This window comes from Chanos chanos, chromosome 13 (genome assembly GCF_902362185.1).
Source record: "Chanos chanos chromosome 13, fChaCha1.1, whole genome shotgun sequence".
NCBI lineage: Eukaryota > Metazoa > Chordata > Actinopteri > Gonorynchiformes > Chanidae > Chanos > Chanos chanos.
The window spans coordinates 16,889,201-16,907,983 of NC_044507.1; the positions used below are offsets into that span (position 1 = coordinate 16,889,201).

Consider the following 18,783-nt stretch of genomic DNA (forward strand, 5'->3'; position numbering starts at 1 on the left):
CGTAAGTGCCACAATATATGACCACAGAGCCTTTTGCCAAACTGGGTTGAAATGGTACCAGCTAGAACGGTAAGATCAATAGAAGTTGTTCTCCAAAAAAGTCTTGAAGTTTCACTCTTCAACAAGATGTAACATGGTGACAAGAATGGCCCAGTCTTAATGCCCAAACTAAGGTATTCTTTTCTTCTTTGTGACGAGCCTTCTGTGTTTCTGAGTAAACTTAGAACTGACACCCATATTCCTGTTTGAATTTGGCTGTCTGAATTTACGGCTTAGTTCCACTAATATACATGGTCATCCTAAAAAAAGAGACATATTCCCTAACTGATGCACTGGTGTTTGTTAAAACCATGTTTGTGCGTATAACTTTTCCCACATTCTACACAGTTAAAAGGCTTCTCTCCAGTGTGAGTTCTGAGATGGACATTCAGAGAACTTTTTTGAGAGAAACTCTTCCCACACTCCATGCAGGTGTACGGTTTTTCCCCTGAGTGCGTGCGCTGGTGGAGTTTGAGGTATGTTTTTCGAGCAAAGCGTTTGCCACACATGGTGCAGGCAAACGGCTTTTCTCCAGAGTGCTGCCGCAAATGTACTTTCAGATACCCCAAGTAAGTGAAACTCTTTCCACAAAATACACACTCAAATTTCTTGTCCCCCCTAGGACTTCTCTGATTTTGCATCGGGTTGAAGTTGATCGTATTAGGATATAATCTAACAAACTCTTCAGAGTCCAGGTTTGGTTCACTTGTATTGTCTCCATGTGTGGTGGGTAATGTGGCGGTGCTTATACTGTCTGGTCCTCTGTGTTGTGTGCTTTGGCCCACTTGGTTATCTGAAGTGATGGCGTACGTGACAAAGCTGTCCGTCTGACTCTGGGTCACACTGGCTGATCCGCTAATATTGTTACTTGGCATCATCTGACCTGTTCAAGAATAAATAAATAAAACAATTTAACACTGACGTATTGACAGAAAGGCATATGATTTTCACTTTGATCAGAATATACAGCAGACCATTACCATTGAGTTTCAATGGACTTACTCCTTACTACACAAGTTTGTTTCTTAATTGTAAAAGAAAACTTACATAAAAACAGGCCAGCTGCAAAGTTAAATATTAATTCAATACATTTTCTTTACATTAATTTTATTTACATTTTGTTTTCCTGAATGTAACTGTGAAATTTTATAAGTGGTATACTAATAAGGGTTAACGTCGGTTAACCGATTGCAATTCTCATTTGGTGACCAGGGTTTCTGAAATGCGGAGAATTTTTTTTTTTTTTTTTCAAATATTTGCATTTTTTTTTTTTTCATTATGCATACAGGCATTTTAAACTCATCTTAAAACTGGATTTCAGAGTCAAATGTGGGCCGATTTACATACAAAAGGAACGTGTTTGAACCTAAAAGATTGGGTCTTTGTACTTGTAAGGAGCGTATATGTGATTTGTTTTAAACTAAAGCTCAAAAATGTGTAACAATTTTTAAATTTCATTTTCTGACCATAACTCTAATTTTAACTTTTGTAACGTGATTTCTAAAGATTTTTTTTTTCTTACAATGCTGAGCCTAAAACTACCAGGTGGATCTAATCATGCTACTCACCTCTCCCATCGGCCACTGGTTCGCTCTGTGTGTTGTTTTTTCCAAGGCAATCTTCCCAAGTCTCTTCCTTGATCAAGATCATATCAGGTCCTTCATCCACCAGATCAACTGACTGAGTGCAGAAACATGAAATCAGATTAACTTGATATTCACTGAAATGTCTGTTATCAAAGTGAAGACACGGTGAAGATCATTAATGAATTTATTTTTTTAGGGGGAACTCCAATACTCATTATTTCCTTCTGCACAATTTTTGAATGACCAAAACTTCAGCATAAACACCACTGACAACGTCCTAGCCTTTATAAGCCTCTGCGTGGAATCTCTTTTGATAACAGAGAACTCTGAAAAGAGGTGTTCAGGAAACTGCCATTTCTCTATACTGTCAGTATAAATACCCAATACTGATATACAACTACCCGTACTGCAATGTCTTGTATGAACAGTTGTCCAATTATGTTGTTAATATGGGGACAAACGGCAACTGTTCCAGTCACATATTTCTAGACACAGTGGATCTCTCAACTATAATGAGCTGTTTATAACCTTTAGCATTAGAGGTTCAAGAGAGATTGTCATTAAGCCTTATGTGTGTTAAGCCTTTGTGGACAAAACATGGATTCATGAGGGCTGAACTGCCTCATTCTGCATGCCATTTGATGAACATTATCTGGATACTTGATGCACATTAAAATTTCTGATGAATAACTTTCAGCAGGAGGTAACTACTTGACAAAAACAAAGTAAAGTTTTAGCTAAAAATGGAGTTAAGTAGACTAACATCTAGCTTAATGTTTGGTGGAGTATCCCTTTAAAATAACGAAAGTGGACATCCACCGCTGGAGGCCACTGAGTTCTCTTTAACAGACAGCTGCTATATAGAACGCGTCCTTCTTAAGTACAGCTTCCCTTGAATTCTCTCAAAAGAGCCCATTCAAACAGCCACAGTATATCTTTGCACCTTCCATAAAAGTCTAGCTTTTTCTGCCCATGCGCATATCGCTCCAGGGAGAGATGTAGGCGGGTTTAGGTTACAACTGAGTTTATCCTAATATGATGGTACAAACACAGGCGCTAATTAACCTGTAATGTTCATCTGGATTTTATGTCATAACAGGTAAAAACAAATGAACCAGAAATGTTATACACAGACCTCTTCCCTAATAATAGATGAGTCCAGTGACGGGTCCGTCTGTTGTCCTCTTTCTTCTTCTCTCCATAAATTCATACACCATTCTTTCCCGAACACGTTGTCTATTGCGGGCGGGTGCCTTTCTGGGGAGTTAAATATACAACACGGAGAAAGCCGAGTAATCTCTGTACGAAAGATAAACTTTACACACCAGCTGAACAAACTCTGCATGCGGCTACTTTATTTGGTGAGAAGATGCACAACTCGGGAATTCTGTAAGTCTTTGGTGCCACTGTTCAGTAGCCTACCTTCTATTCCTTTGGAGCCTCCGCCAAACTGAGATCTGCTATGGTGACAGTTGACGGTGGTCTTTTGCGCTACAGTCCGACCTGTATCTCTGGTACATCTGAGCTCGCACTCCAGAAAATCACATTTCTTCCTCAAGGATTCGTTTTCATTCACATGCCGTGCTATTTCTAAATGCAGCGTAGAGCAACACTCTTCGACGAGTTTACCGATCTCAACTATCGCAGATTTGGCTAGCATATCCATTATAGAGGTTAATTGAGCCTGAAAATGAAAAGCATTCATTGTTTCCATGATTTAGTTCTAGCTACGTTCTTCAAAAAATGAATACTGGGTCTTTATATTATGTTACACCTATTAATAGTAACCATTGGGTTAGTATCTATTGATAGAAAGCACTAGGCTAACGCTGTTCGTATTTTGATGGGACAAAATACAAATTACAAACATGGAAGTACATTGCAGAGGGATCATGGGATGCCATACCGTAAACCATGACATACAGACACATACGAAAGCTAATACATCCAGGGGCTTCGATTTTTCGCTTTAGAGCCCCTCGCTAAGAAGACATTACGGCAGACACAGTTCCACTGAAACAAAACCTAGTCACTGTCGAATAAAAATATCCCTTACACAAGATGTTAGGCAAAATGGCGAATTTTATTAATGTACCCGTCAAGTACAATAATTATAGCATTGCGCACAATTTTCGTGCAGGTGTTGTGATATATCATTCCATATAATCGGTTCCCTCACATTGTGTCAACTACTGTATGTCCTCTGTTCTGTCCTGTGTGCTGTATCCTGTCACATACGAGTGTGTTCGAGTTACCAGTCATTTGTAACTTGTAAACTCCTTGGTCGAATTATGTGAGTTTTATTACTATGAACATCAACGTCAAAACCTGAGAGTAAGTCTGGCCAAAGTTTACTGCCTTTCAGCGTCTCGAACTACATACGGTGTGTACGATAGAAACCGCTTTGCAGGAGCTCATACCATTTTAGGAGATCGGCGATAGTGGTGTTACACTGCTGAAAGTGAGTTAATACATGTGACCTATGGTACAAATCGCTAGTGGTCATCATGAAAATAATTAATCTAAACATATACGTTTAGATTAATTATTTTCAAGCCATGGTCGTAATGGCACACAGACTAAAGTTATGACACAAATAGTGCAACCTTGTAAGTACACTGAACTACTTGTGCCAAAGACATGACAGTATCACACAAGGAACCTTATTTCCACCTCACAAAAGGCTTTGAATAGCAATAGTTATATAAAACACATGCAAAACTGCTACAAACAGATATGCGTCAGTTCTACTTTTTAGACACTCTATAGAATACAGAGAGCTCAAATCTACAACTTCTATAAATTAATATTAAAAAGTTTGAAGGGAACTACGGCACTTTGTGAGGATGGAGACAAAAATGTACTCTGTGAAACTGGCACACGGATTCATATCATTCCTCAGAAAGTCCTCGCACTTACATTAAATAAACTGTTTCTTAATACAAAATAATGAAGTGTAAGTTTTGTCAGTGAACAGCATCTGGTTCAGCTTCATTCTCATGTTATCTGGTGCCTTGGTACTCCCAATTCCCTATAAGGGTCCAATGTGAGATCTGTGTGTACAGTTTGGTGTTTGTTAAGATTACATTTTTTGGTAAATCCTTTTCCACATTTCAAACAAATGAAAGGCCTTTCTCCAGTGTGAGTGAGCTGGTGCTTATCGAGCGTGCATTTCTGAATGAAACCCTTCCCACACTGCAGGCACCGATAAGGCTTTTCTCCAGTATGAGTGCGCTGGTGGGTGTACAGGTGACCTCTCTGTGCATATCTCTTACCACAAAGCATACACTTAAATGGCTTCTCACCAGTGTGACTGCGTTGATGTATTTCAAGTTGACTAAAACACTTGAATCTTTTCGCACAGTATGTGCAAACGAATCGTTTATCTCCTGATAATGTCCCAACAGTGCGAGTCCTAAGAGTCTTTGACACGCTGAGTCTCTGTGGAGCAACAAAATAAGTGTTTTCAGTTTTTGAGTTTGATTCTACCAACAAGTTGTGTCTCTCCTGGTTCTGTGCACTTGTTCCAAGTGACACCCCTATGTCTTCTTGTAGTGGTTCAGCTGTGGTTGTTTTCTGTATGACTTTGCTCTCTTCACCTCTTGTGTCAGGGTCTAATAAATTATCGAGATGACCAGGGGAAGGAACACCCGCTTGAGCACCTGCCATCTCAACAGCTCCTGTCAACACTGCAAAGAGCACACCATTAATTATTGTGAAATACAGACTCACTGACAGAAATCAACAGAAAAATCAACCATTGTACTCCTACAGAATCTGATGATTCTTAATGGAATGCCACGCTGTAGAGACATACAAGAAAAAAAATTAAAAAGTGCAACTCACTTTGAACACTTGTTGTTTGTCCTCTCTTTAGTTCACTGTCACATAAATCAACTTCAAGTGGCTCCTCTTTGACAGAAATCCTGTTCAGATGCTCTTTCTCATAATGTGTTTGCTGTTTTGAAAAAAAAATAAACATCTCTCTTCAACCACAATGACAGTTTTTGATACTAAATAATGGTGCTCATCTAAAGATGTGTTTCCTTTACCAACCACAGCCTTGCCACGTTTCAGTTCCTTTCCCATTTCAGAACTTTAACTTAAAACCATAAATATAGCACTTCATAAAATTAAGGCAAAACTTTAAGTTGGCATAACCTTACTGAACAGCAAAATAAAACTATGGTTGTACTTTGTCTTGTCCGGTGAGTAGGAATTCCTCTGTTGCACCTTCATGTGTAGCAAAATCCTCCGAAGCCTTGGACACCTCTTCGGAAACAATCTCTCTGAAGTAGGGAAAAAAATCTGAATGAGATTTGCACGCTGGAGGGAGGAAACGACTAAGAAAACAGTAATTCGGTTAGTTGAGAGGGCTTTTGAATTTCTCCAGTGCTGTGCAGCTCAAAACTTTATTTGCGGTCGTTATGCTCGAGTTATGGCATATTTGGCTGCAGCGCTAAAGCTGCTGTGTAAATAAGCGTGTCCATACAAGCCTGTCGTTACGTGCACTAGTTAACGTCCTCTTTATAACATCTAAAGCAACTTGCCTCTTGATTTCGGATAACACGTCCCTCCTTAACTGATATTCAGCGGAGCAGGGATCTGGAATTTTACGCATTTCAGGACCACCGTCCTCTCCTGTGCCCTGCCTTTGTGCCCGGTAATCCTGCAACATGTTCTCCATCAACTGTAGTTTGCCTTGGAGTGTGCGGATTTCTTGCCGACTACGAGTTACCTCGAATCTCAGTACTTTGTATTCGATGTCCACAAGTTTACTTATCTCCAAAACAGCCGTTTTAGCTAATGTATCCATGATAGACACCAACTGCGTCTGGAAGGTGGAGATGGCTGACATAGTAACACAGTTTTTACATTAATCTATCAAACATGGGCGTCAGATATATAACTTGTCATACAGTCTAGCGTATATAGAACATAAGAGGACATGCAGAACAACCGCTTAAAATCGGATATTTGGTTGTGAAAGTTCTGAGACTATACACCTCTGGGTAGCGTTATCTTCCTCTTCTTCCACGCCTAATGTGGAAAGTAAACAGTATCTTAGCGCGTACTGCCACCTACTGCACAGACGACGTACGGACCTACCTAAATCTGATCAAAATCTCTCGCAAATTAAAGGGATAACTAGGTTTCCTTAGTAAGACTATAGTCAGTAGGCGATTTGTAGGGGGATGCCATCCCCCTTGTTAGCAAAATGACCAAAATGCATCCGCCTTGTTAACCTGCCACCCCCCTTTATACTCTATAGAGCAGAGTCAGAGACCATTGGGCCACCCCCTGTTAAAAAATAACAAATCACTTACTGACTATACTTAAGGCGAGGGATAAGGGGATAATTCAGACAATCCTGTATTTTTAAGAAATGCCAGCAGCTTAATGAAAACTCAGGCCTTAGGGCTCTATGGGCCTCATTCAGGGAAAAATTCAGTTACATGCACAAGGCACGTGCATGTACATAGCTCGTCTATTCATGTCGGGCATAATGTTCACAAACTCCCTGATAAAACAAGTTCAAACACGTATGCTAAATGCTACAGTCATTAGTTTTATCATCCCATAAGTCCTACCCTCTTTATCATCAATTTCCAGCTTGAACCATCTTTCGAAAATGTCGTCAACGGTTAGCATCTTCTACTATCTGACATTATTTGGGCTTCATATCTGAGAGAGCCCCTCACTGATCCGCTCTTGTAGAACATTATGCTGCATCTCCTGTGATACTGTGGAGGACAGAAACCATCAAGTCTCACGCACATGCCGATATACCTATTCCTATTCGTCAGTTACCAACTTATGTCATTAATTCAATATATACATGATTTATAGGTTATTTGTAAAGTCAATCAATAATACGAGCAAAGCTACAGTCTAGCAGGTGATCTTTCAAAATTCATAACTTGATTCATAACTTAAACCATGTGGTTCTATGAAGAATTTTCTGACAAAAATAAATCTCAAGGAAGATTACAACAACCAAAAACAAGCACAGGATCTGTAAAGAAGCTTAGAAAGGCTTTTCTTAGTACAAGACTAGTAGGGCGTGTTCAGACATTCGGCAATACATTTCCCAGAATGCATCGGAAGAAGCTCCTCAGCGTCCTATCTGATGATTGGTTGTTGGGCAATAGTTGAGCACATCGTACGAGGAAATACTTAGGGTGAGCAATACAGAGGATTTCTCATTCAAGACCACCACCAATAACGATTGCATGGTAAAGTTTATAAATCTCTAAAACCGTTGATAGATTTCATAAGTTTTCGCTGTGCTTTGATTTATTGTTCAGGCTCATGCCTCTCTGTTAGATCGCGAAAGTTATGGCGTAATGCCACATTTTGAAGAAGTACGTGCTCCTGAGAGATATTTCATTAGTCTCTTGATTCCAAATTCGTAATTCGTATTAGGTCTTCCGAGATGCCCTCGGAGTTTCTCCTTGCATAATGAGCATTTTGCAGACTTGTTGACTTCAGCAGCATTAGTTAACTAAATTCTTTGAATAAACGAATGAACTTGAGTAATTAAAACCTTCGCAGGGTAAAAGTTTCGATGTATCGACTTTCCATGTCGTTAACCTGTTTCCCCATTGATAACATTGTTGGACAGAAATTCGTGTCATGCTGCATTGTCAACTGCCCACTTCAGAAGTGGGCGGGGTTAATTCTGAAATTGAAGCGTAATCTAACTCACTCACTCAATTTCAAAGCCGCTTATCCTGAGACGTAATCTTAGTTGAAAGGTAAATTTTACCATTGATTCTCAGCATTAGTCTTACATTATACATGAATAATTAAGAGTGAGTGCATATTCGACACTGGTGTCATTTTTGTAAGTGATTGTTGAGTTTCATTTATGATTTAGACATCTAGATGCAGCTGTATGATTTTGTCTAAATTTACTGAAAAATATAAATTAGTGAGCAGTCTCTTTGGTCATAGGTGAAAAGTCAAACAATTGCACCACATGGATTGGCAGGAAAATGAGAGGGCTGTCACAATATCTAGTTTCAGTTACACATTAACATTTACATGTTTCTGTTAGTATTACAGTTAAAAATGTCAGGCCGAAGAGTGGTGGTCTTCCCTTCAGGAGCAGAACTGGGACCAGCTTTAGCCCAAATGGTGTCTTCTCGTGCAGAGAAAGCTATTGGTGCTGGTAGGAGCTTCTCTCTTGGCCTCTCTGGGGGCAGTTTAGTGTCTATGCTCAGTAAAGAGCTGATTGCTCTGCCCAGTCTAGACTTCAGTCGATGGATAGTTGGGTTTTGTGATGAAAGACTGGTTCCATTTGATGACCCAGAGAGCACCTATGGGTTGTATAAGGTAACTATCTGCTCGACACTATGCACTCTGCTTTCATCCCCTTCCATATGTAGGAACTACGTCATAGTGTATACACCATATTTCATACGTTCACCAATAGAACTCGTTGCTTTTCTTCCTGCTTCCTTTCAGAATCAATTTTTCTCCAAAGTAAACATTCCAGAGGACAGGATTTTGGCCATAGACCCATCCTTATCAGTGCAAGAGTGTGCAGATGATTATGCCAACAAACTGAAAAAGGTTTTCATACCACACCTGCAAAGTGTTCAACCGAACATCTGTACATAAATGTTCCTTTCGCTGAGTCTGTAATCCTGACATTCACTGAGATTCCCTCTGTTTAGGCATTCGACACCGATCAAACCCCCGTGTTTGATATGCTGTTGCTGGGAATGGGACCCGATGGGCACACTTGCTCTCTCTTTCCAGGGCACCCCTTACTGCAGGTTTGATTAGATAACTCTCATACTGTTAAAGACGTATTAACATTGTGCTTTAAGCTGTGTCCCTCACAGCACAGCAACTTACCTTTCAGTCTCCAAACGAGTGCTTGTCTTCATACGGTTTCTCCTACACTCTGATTGGCTGAGTGAGGTAGCTGTGGTTAGGTCATGTGTAGTCAGCTTCAGTATCCAGTAGTATTAACCAAATTTGCAAGTTGTTGTTTTTTTTTTTCTTTGAGAGCCTATACATTGTAGATCACAGTAAAGGTGTCATCAAAAACAGGAAGTGGTCACCCACTCTTACATAAGATCTCTTGTGTATTGGTGCTTAGCACGATTTGTTACTTTGTTGTCGTTCTCCTATTATTCCTTCCCTATAAGATAAGATGTAAATAGCTGTTGTTTTGCATATTATATCTATTGTACAGGCTTTGGTGCAAAGGGCTTGTATTGTAATGCTTAGATGATTTTAAGCTATTTCAGAATACAGGGGCTTCACCTACTGTAAGAAATTCAAAACAGACTCATTTATTATGGAAATCACAGGAAATCACCTATTAAGGACTGTTTGTGAATGAGGGGGTATAAGACCCTCCCTGATAGTGTTTATAAGTGTTTGTGGTGGCAAGCCTAAATTTGGGCTATGTATACACACACACACACACACATTACATCATAGACTGTTAATAGACTTGCGGGATTATTTATGGCTTACTTGTGGCTTAACTGTTTTTTTCAGTAACTATCTTTAAGTTATTCCAACTTTTGGACGCGTGCCAGCATACATTCAGTCTGTCTTTTACACACCCATGGCTTGTCTTGTAAGACAGCTCAAACGGTGCATGCTTTTTACAAGTTCTAACATATTTTCTCAGAGACCATGAAATGTACTGTATTCATCAGGGCTCATTGATTCAGCTGTTCACTATCCAGATATCGGAGTGAAAAAAAATGTCATGTTTTTCTGGTATCTCACTGTGTTATTTGTTTTGTATGGAATATTCCTATTTCATAGGAGAATCAAAGAACCGTGGCCCCTATCAGTGACTCTCCCAAACCTCCCCCTCAGCGAGTTACCATGACACTGCCTGTGGTGAACGCCGCTCGCTGTGTTGTTTTTGTGTCCACTGGGGGCAGCAAAGCCCCTGTGCTAAAGGTATGTATGGTTATCTTGAAACCCCTCAATGTCCCAAAAAAAGAAAGTATTATAATAGCAGAGATGTCCTTCCTGTCAAGCTGCAGGCATCAAAATAAACTATTGGTATGCATATTTGGTTATAATTGTTATGGCAACCCTGGTTGTTCAAAAAAAAAAAAAAAAATCATGGAATTCTTAATTCGTTGAGGTCAAATTAACAGAGACTATTACTTGGTCTTGTCCTGATGTATGTTTTTTTTTTCCCCCCGTCTTCCACAGCAAGTGTTGGAGGATGGGGAAGGTGTTCCACTTCCTGCAGCTCTTGTCAGACCAAGCCAGGGAGAGCTCTTCTGGCTGGTAGATGAGCCTGCAGCAGCATCCTTAACGCTTCAGGTGGAGAGACCAGGCCCTGGAGCCAAGCTTTGAGGCCAAGAAAACTGTAGATGAAGAGTTGGCACAGTGCATCCAGGATGCCTGTTCAATTTGTAACATTTTAAACAATGGGCAAACATTACAGGCAACTTCTCTGTATTTCAGTTTCATCATAATGTCATACTGACAGTATATTTGTGGACATCCCCAGTTTTTGTGTGACACACATTTGAAATGTGTAAATGGCAACGGTTTCGTGGAAAAAGGAAATATTTTGGAAAAGAAAACTGAGGTGTATTGAAACTTCTGTGTTGCCCTAGAAGGGTGTTTTCTATCGCATGATTAATTAACTTTTTGTTCCCTGTGAAGAGGCTGAGTAAGAATTAATAAAAAAAAATAAAAAGAAGAACATAACATTGTAGTATTTCAGCATTTATTTTCATTTATTTTCTGCGGTGTCAATTAAATAAAATGAAAATGATATGTGGTAGAACCTTAATCTTAAAGATCCCGGTTTCCGCATGCGTGACAATTTAACCTAAAACAGTTTCTGCTTTAGGTTAAAAACATCACCCCCCCACCTTTGTGTGATAAACCCTCTTTTGCCTTGCAGTGCAATATGAAGTACGCCGAGATGACAAACTGATATTTTCCAGATGAATTACACTGGTTTTATCTCGTCATTATTTTACGGAAGAATTAAAGACGACTGCAGTGTAAATACTTACAGACTGAGGTAAGACTGCACATCAAAAGCCCTCCCCTTTAAGTCAAAGTTGCTTTTCCCCTTTAAGTAGCTTGAGTATGTACTCGGTCTATGGAGCTAGGTGCAGAGTTGTCACTGGGTTGATTTTTCGTCGGTGAAAGTAATTACCAGGAGAATGCCAACCGCTGTCTCTGTGATTCCACGCTTAATTCCTTCTTTAAACTGATAGTTTGTATTCATTTTCCGTGATTTTGCATTTCATCAACAATGTACCGCTATAGCATATTACTGTCTGCCCTGTTTTGCCTTCTGAACTCCGAACCAGTTCAGGGGTACTTTTCCGAGGAGCGTTGGAGTCCAGAATCTCCTTTACTAGCACCAAGAGTTCTTATTGCACTCATCTGTCGTAATTCTGAGCACTCGTTACCATACTTTCTCGGAGCCATCGAGCGTCTGAATTATCCTAAGGACCGTATTGCTTTGTGGTAAGTTCTGTCAGTTCAGTTATAAATGATGTTTAAAGGAATTATATCTTCTAAAAACCAGCGCAGCAATCTCTAACAGATCTTGCAGATGCATCGAACATGATTGCGAGAAGCAAATTTCCTCAGATTATCGTTGTGCTTCTCTAATATTAACTGGAAAGAAATTATGTTTCACTTACGTCGTGATTCCCGTGCACACTCGTTTCAATCTATAAATTGGTTTCAACCAAGTATCAGATCATGCAAACGCACTTTTTCTTTGCCCAGCGTACAGTCCGACTTCTTCGATCCGTGTAGACCTACACTGCTCCTGTTTCTACGTTCTCTGTCCTGCTGGAATGTTTGTCCATAGTAGTTTAGAATGATGACACGGTAAAGAAAGTTATACAACTGTGTGCTAACGGACAGGATGCCTCGTCAGCGTACGGGCTTGGGCGCTCTGCCGGCATCCTGTTTATTTCCTACTGGCTTGTCTTTCCATTAGCTCTGCACTACCCCTGTCAAGGGTCCACGATTATAGGATGGGAAAACTTGTACATTGGGAGTTTAAAACATCTGTCTTGCAGCAGTTGTCTCGAGGGGATGGGTATGAAGAGGAAGGGTTCTCACATCCAAACCACCAGATCCATTTTGACCGTCTCACGGGTACTTGGCTGTGGGTGGAATTTTACTCCACGGTAGTCATTTGTTCCACCCATTGAACTGAACAGTATTAAAAAGGCAGTGTCATGTATTGTGTTTTCTATAAATAGTTTTGATGGTGTTTTTTGCTTCTTTTTTGTTGTTTTTGCGTAAGGAAAGTGTTTTTCAAACTGCTCATCTTGAAAAGTGGTCACATTTTCAATGGGATGTAAATCTGTCTTTATATTTGTTAATAAACATATCACAGTGTATTTTAAATGTTTGTGCTCAACCCAAACAGCTGGGCTAAATATCCTCTAAGGAGTCCAGCCAATTTGGCCTCTATGATGGAATATACATATGGAATATACAGTCACAAACATTCAAGGTTTAAAAGGTAGACAGACAGAATCTGTGAATCAACAGCCTCTTCAATCTTCAATCAACTACACAGTAGAGGGAAGAATGAACTAGCTTAGCATGGACTTGGAGTTTGCTGTAGACCTCACTGATGTCTGAAACCTGTTTGATGAACCAGCCTGGGCCTCAGGCCAGCCCAGCTGTGCTGTTAATGTCTGTCTGTTTGTGAAGACAGTGGCCAGTGTGCAGGCAGCTGGACCAGACACATGGAGAGTTAAGTTATGAGTTATGCTGTGAATCCCTGTCTCTATACTCAGAGCCAAAACAAGAGAGGAACATGTGGTCCTTCATCTATCTGTTTATCTATAAGAGGAAAAAATGTTGTACTGTTGTTCCCTTCACATGGCACTTTCACCCTTGTGATTCCTGTTCTTGCCTGTTTTTTGAGAGAAAATGTGGACTACTTTTTTTGAGGAACTGAGTGTACTGTTTCATAGGAGAGGTGTGTCACTCTGGGCAGCCATTGTGTAGCACCATTGGTGTAGGGTTTTTTTCTTTAGTTCTTTTTTTTGTCCGTTTCATTGGAATAGCCATTCTAAAAAAAATAGATTACATGATCATCTTACACCTGGTTTAACCTTACATCTTTATTTTAGTTATCTTGTCAAATCTCCCTGAACACAAACACTCATTGAACCACAAAACTTTGTATGAAAAAAAAACCCAAAAAAAACCATAGACTGCTGACAGGTCGACTGCTGTAATTTGGTCTAAGTGAAGAGCCTAAGTTAAAGTGCATTTTCTGTATGTACAGGGTGGCAACCGACCACAATGTGGACAACACCACGTATGTGTTACGGGACTGGCTCATCAACGTTCAAAAACTTTACCACTACGTGGAGTGGAGGCCTCAAACAGAACCCAGGTGTGTTTTAGAGTCTTTTTATGTAATGATATTATTTTCGTTTTTCTCTCTTTTTTTCCTCATTAAATAGATTCCTTTTTTCTCCTTAGACAATATGAAGGAGAAAGTGGTCCCAAGCACTGGACAAACCTGCGGTATGCATATATCATGAAATTGCGGCAGGCAGCGCTGGAGTCTGCTCGAGAGATGTGGGCTGACTACTTCATGGTACGTCTCTGTTGAGAAACAACCCTCCAGTCAAACTTATTATTGGTTAGTTCCTTAGTAAAAGTAATTTTTAGGTGAGGAAAGCAGCCCAGCCATTGGGCAGTTATGGTTTCCTTGAGCAAGGCTTTGGACTGGAGCTTCAGCCAAATGTGTAAATCAAAATTTAAACGCAGTCCTTGAAACAGAACAAAAAGAAGATAACATGGCAATTGGAGAAATTTGGAAAGTGATCAAGTTGTGTTTTCCTTTCCTCTCTATGACATAACAATAACTCTGCAATTTTATAATCACTGTTGCTTTACTGTCGCTAAATTTAGCCCTCAGAGCATATTGTCTGAGACCAGCAAGGCGTAACTTTTGGACAGGGTTTGTCCGTAATTTTGGAAGTGAAGCGAGAGAGAGAGAGACAGAGTGGCTTGCTGTTTATTGCTGGTTAACATGCTTTGTAATATAAACAGTCTCTGGTGGTGGTTTATGAGCCAATGAAATCTTCCAGTTTTATTTTCTGTTCTCCAGCTCATCAATCTGAGATCAGTTTTAGTGACAGCTGTTGTGTTTTGAAATATTTGCAGTTGGTTGACTGTGATAATCTTCTGACCAATCCGAACGTTTTGTGGAAGCTGATAAGGGAGAACAAAACCATTGTGGCACCGATGATGGAGTCTCGTGCAGCCTACTCGAACTTCTGGTGTGGAATGACTTCTCAGGTACGGTGATGGTTCTATGGGCTCATGCATGCGAACCAATGTGAGCATCTAAAAGATGGTAATCCACTTCTCTCTGTTCTGTTGCTAGGGTTATTATAAGCGAACCCCTGCCTACATACCCATAAGAAAACAAGTCCGAAAGGGTTGCTTTGCTGTTCCCATGGTACACTCCACCTTCCTGATGGACCTGCGCAAGGAGGCATCCAGGCAGCTGGCTTTCCATCCTCCACACCCAGACTATGGCTGGGCATTTGATGACATCATTGTCTTTGCCTTTTCTGCAAGAATGGCAGGTACAGTGACATGAAAGGACATTGTTATAATGAGTATAGTTTACTGGACAAGATCTCGATATGTGAAGCTGAGGATGTGAAGGAGCAAAATATGAAGGAAACAACATATTATTAGAAACATGTGCCATTCTTGGCAGATGTTTGTCGCCATCTATATTAAATGAAGTCAAATCAAACTTATTTCCTCACAGGGAAGACACCTTTAATCATCCTACTTTGTTTCCTTGCCCTCTGTCAGATGTGCAGATGTTCCTCTGTAACAGAGAAACGTATGGATTTTTCCCTGTGCCGTTACGAGCTCACAACACTCTGAGGGATGAGAAGGACAGCTTCATACACACTGTATTAGAAGTCAATGGTGAGTTACAGATTAGAGGTTACAGACCAATTGCAGACTAATACACACTGTATTAGAAGTCAATGGTGAGTTACAGATTAGAGGTTACAGACCAATTGCAGACTAATACACACTGTATTAGAAGTCAATGGTAAGTTGCAGAGTAAAGGTTACAGACTAATTGCAAACTAATATACACTGTATTAGAGGTCAATGGTAAGTTGCAGAGTAAAGGTTACAGACTAGTTGCAGACTAATCTCCTTGTCGTACTTCTGCTAAGATTATCAAGTTTTGACCCAAACATTTTAATCTAACATTTTGGGTGAAATATGCCCATTTGTTCTATTCATATAGTGCGGAACCCCCCAGTGGAGCCTTCCAGATACCTTCCCGCCCCCATTCGGCAACCAGACAAGTTGGGCTTCGATGAGGTGAGTTCAGAGGTAGACTGAAGGAGTTTACATGTTGCTATGTTAGTGTGCAGTGGTACATTGCATAGTCTTCTTGCCATTTGACTGGTTGGTGGATTTCGAAAAGGTGTTCATGATAAACCTGGAGCGGCGGACTGACCGTCGGGAGCGCATGCTAAGGGCACTGCGCGAGCAGGAGATTGACTGTAAGATCATCGCTGCTGTCGACGGCAAGTAGGTGGTCCATTCAATGCTATCTAACCACCTTTGTTTAGCTTCTCTTTAGATTTGTCTCTTTTTTTGGTTTGGTTTGGATTTTTGTTTTTTTACAGTAAATATTACTTGTGCAAAATTCATCGTTCACCTCCTTTGGACTCCTTTGTGACTGGTCTCATTTTTCGAACCAGGGCAATGAATATAACCGAGATCCACGCAATGGGGATCCACATGCTCCCTGGCTACAGTGACCCCTACCACGGCCGACCTCTGACACGGGGTGAGCTGGGGTGTTTCCTCTCCCACTACAATATCTGGAAAGAGGTATGGAGTAACCGGAGGAGGCTCTCAATTCCGGAGAGCTGAAAACTTTATCAGTTGTTTATCCCTGTGAACAGATATCTTCAGGCACTGATTCGGCTATGCTCTGATGCACAGGTTGTAGATCGAGGCCTGAAAACCTCGCTGGTAATTGAAGATGATTTGCGGTTTGAAATTTTTTTCAAACGACGCCTCCAGAATCTAATGAGCGAGGTGGAGACGGAGGGTCTGGACTGGGACCTCATGTGAGTTTACACTTTTAACATATCACTCTTTGGCACTTTTACTCACAAACACCTTATTAATGACTTTTTTGCTTTTACACATCTCAGTTATATTGGAAGGAAGAGAATGCAGGTCGAGCACCCAGAGAAAGCGGTGCCCAACATTCACAACCTGGTGGAGGCCGACTACTCCTACTGGACCCTGGGGTATATGATTTCGTTACAGGGAGCCCAAAAGCTCCTCAAAGCAGAACCACTAAAAAGAATGTTACCAGTGGACGAGTTTCTGCCCATTATGTTCAATAAGCATCCTGTGTAAGTGCAGTGGCTGGAGAATATGACCATACTCAGAGACATAACTTAATACCTTGACCCTTGTTCTTACTTACTTCTAATGCCTCACCTTTTCCTCTCTAGCACAGACTATATGGAACAGTTTGAGACCAGGGACCTGAAGGCCTTTTCAGCAGAGCCTTTGCTGGTGTTTCCAACTCACTACACAGGCGAACCAGGATACATCAGTGACACGGAGACCTCCACGGTCTGGGACAATGAGAAAGTCCGTACAGATTGGGATAGGGCCCGGTCCAGGAAGACCCACGAACAAGCGAAGATTAGCTCTGAGGCACAAAACTCGGACGTGCTCCAGTCGCCTTTGGACAGTTCGGCACGTGATGAGCTATAAGGGTGACACTTTTGGGTTAAGATCTGGGGTTGTGTGTAGTTTAATGTGCAAAAACACCGCACGCTCTCACTTTTAACCTGTTAGGTACTTTTCAAAAAGGGTTCTTTTTCCTTTTATGCAAATGTCACATTGAATGTGGTTTTCTCTCACTAGTAGACTAGCAAGAGATTATTTCATCAGAAGGGAACAAATTGTTTTTTTTCTCATTTTTTTATGTTCAGTCTCTGTTTTTCTTTCAACCGCCTCCTCTGAGACTTGAAATATGCATTTTTGTTCAGCAGAGACATTAGTGGTTTTATTATGACACAGGGAGGTTTTGAATGTGTTCCGTGGTTTGCAGTGCCCTTTTGAAAAGACTGCTATATGGAATCCCCTGATAAGGACCCTCCTATCTCATCCCCATCACTATTTTGAGGAGTTTTTTTTACTCACTAAAACTATTACAGACCGTCTCTGTGTGTGTTCCAAGAATAGCAGATTTTTTTTTTCTTTCTTTGTACCTTTTTATGCGAATTTTAGATCATCACACTACATTTTAAGTCACAAACGGATGAAAAAAAAAAAAACAACGAAAAAGATATCAAGCTAGAATAAAGCTTGGCTGTACAACACACAAGGACCGTGTGTGGGTAGATCAGAGACCTCACAGCCTGTTACAGAAGGGGGAGAAGAAAAAAGATAAACCACACATACCACCTGCCCCGCTGGTCTGTCTTCAGACTAACACCCCCCTTCATCAGCGGGGTTAGAAGCAAAACCGACTACTGTAAACGCCTCAGAGTCTGTGGTTACACCGCTATATCATTCAGAAGCCATTAAAATTCCATATACACCCCATCCGACCACAGTTTGAGACAATGGTCTAGCCTGTATGGACTGAATGTGAAGAAAGGCATAAACATACTGAGAAGGTGACATGGACTCATGGTTTGAATAAAGCTCACTGCTTTATTGTGGGTTTTATTTAGTTAAGTATAGCTTTGGGCATGTAATTCATAGTTTGTTTGGTCAACAAGTGGTCTTTTTTTCCCCAGCTCTCAGCTATGGCCATGAACAGCTTCAATTTTGGTGATGTTTTGGCCAGACAGAATTGGGGGGGCAAGAAGAAATCAGATTCTTCTGGTAATGATGCCATGTACAATACTAATGACTTTATTTCACCAGATGTGCCTTCAAGTAAAAATAAAGATTATTTTGTTACAATTTACAACATTATTTTGTAACATTTTTTTTATTTCAAATAAAATATAAAGATTAGTGGCTGTGTTTTTAGTGTATTTTCAATCTTCACGTAATTCCCATATTACAGTAGTATAAAAGACCGGCATGGTTGTGTTCTACATCATGTTTAGTTTTAACAGTAGCTATA

At 40.5% G+C, this 18,783-nt stretch overlaps 3 protein-coding genes across 3 annotated transcripts; 2 read left to right on the forward strand and 1 right to left on the reverse strand.

Moving 5' to 3' along the window:
• Positions 1-320: 320 nt before the first annotated feature.
• LOC115826048 (oocyte zinc finger protein XlCOF6) lies at positions 321-6,483 on the reverse strand. Its single transcript, XM_030789728.1, has 5 exons — positions 6,176-6,483; positions 5,821-5,914; positions 4,796-5,066; positions 3,048-3,128; positions 321-922 (listed from the first exon to the last, which is right to left on the reverse strand). Exons 1-5 carry the CDS (start codon positions 6,481-6,483, stop codon positions 321-323), a joined length of 1,356 nt encoding a protein of 451 aa, XP_030645588.1.
• A 1,310-nt stretch (positions 6,484-7,793) lies between these two features.
• pgls (6-phosphogluconolactonase) lies at positions 7,794-11,303 on the forward strand. Its single transcript, XM_030790340.1, has 6 exons — positions 7,794-7,861; positions 8,686-8,963; positions 9,096-9,203; positions 9,308-9,409; positions 10,422-10,562; positions 10,824-11,303. Exons 2-6 carry the CDS (start codon positions 8,700-8,702, stop codon positions 10,968-10,970), a joined length of 762 nt encoding a protein of 253 aa, XP_030646200.1. The 5' UTR covers positions 7,794-7,861; positions 8,686-8,699; the 3' UTR covers positions 10,971-11,303.
• Positions 11,304-11,807: 504 nt separating this feature from the next.
• On the forward strand, positions 11,808-17,414 carry colgalt1a (collagen beta(1-O)galactosyltransferase 1a). The gene is made up of 12 exons (XM_030790367.1): positions 11,808-12,107; positions 13,903-14,013; positions 14,103-14,220; positions 14,793-14,927; positions 15,016-15,220; positions 15,459-15,578; positions 15,913-15,989; positions 16,096-16,202; positions 16,376-16,508; positions 16,623-16,750; positions 16,838-17,044; positions 17,147-17,414. The coding sequence occupies exons 1-12, from the start codon at positions 11,890-11,892 to the stop codon at positions 17,412-17,414; spliced, it is 1,827 nt and encodes a 608-aa protein (XP_030646227.1). The 5' UTR covers positions 11,808-11,889.
• Positions 17,415-18,783: the final 1,369 nt, after the last annotated feature.

Bases quoted from the DNA above. Each gene is read 5' to 3' on its own strand.
- LOC115826048 (XM_030789728.1), bottom strand. From the start codon at position 6,483: ATGTCAGCCATCTCCACCTTCCAGACGCAGTTGGTGTCTATCATGGAT. The intron at 5,067-5,820 runs GTACAACCATAG...GTTGCTCCACAG, and splicing joins TACTCACCGGACAAGACAAA to AGACTCAGCGTGTCAAAGAC. The intron at 3,129-4,795 runs GCACGCTCGATA...CCAGAGATACAG, and splicing joins GAAGGGTTTCATTCAGAAAT to GTCGGACTGTAGCGCAAAAG.
- pgls (XM_030790340.1), top strand. From the start codon at position 8,700: ATGTCAGGCCGAAGAGTGGTGGTCTTCCCTTCAGGAGCAGAACTGGGA. The intron at 8,964-9,095 runs GTAACTATCTGC...GCTTCCTTTCAG, and splicing joins GCACCTATGGGTTGTATAAG to AATCAATTTTTCTCCAAAGT. The intron at 10,563-10,823 runs GTATGTATGGTT...CGTCTTCCACAG, and splicing joins GCAAAGCCCCTGTGCTAAAG to CAAGTGTTGGAGGATGGGGA.
- colgalt1a (XM_030790367.1), top strand. From the start codon at position 11,890: ATGTACCGCTATAGCATATTACTGTCTGCCCTGTTTTGCCTTCTGAAC. The intron at 14,221-14,792 runs GTACGTCTCTGT...AAATATTTGCAG, and splicing joins TGTGGGCTGACTACTTCATG to TTGGTTGACTGTGATAATCT. The intron at 14,928-15,015 runs GTACGGTGATGG...TTCTGTTGCTAG, and splicing joins GGTGTGGAATGACTTCTCAG to GGTTATTATAAGCGAACCCC.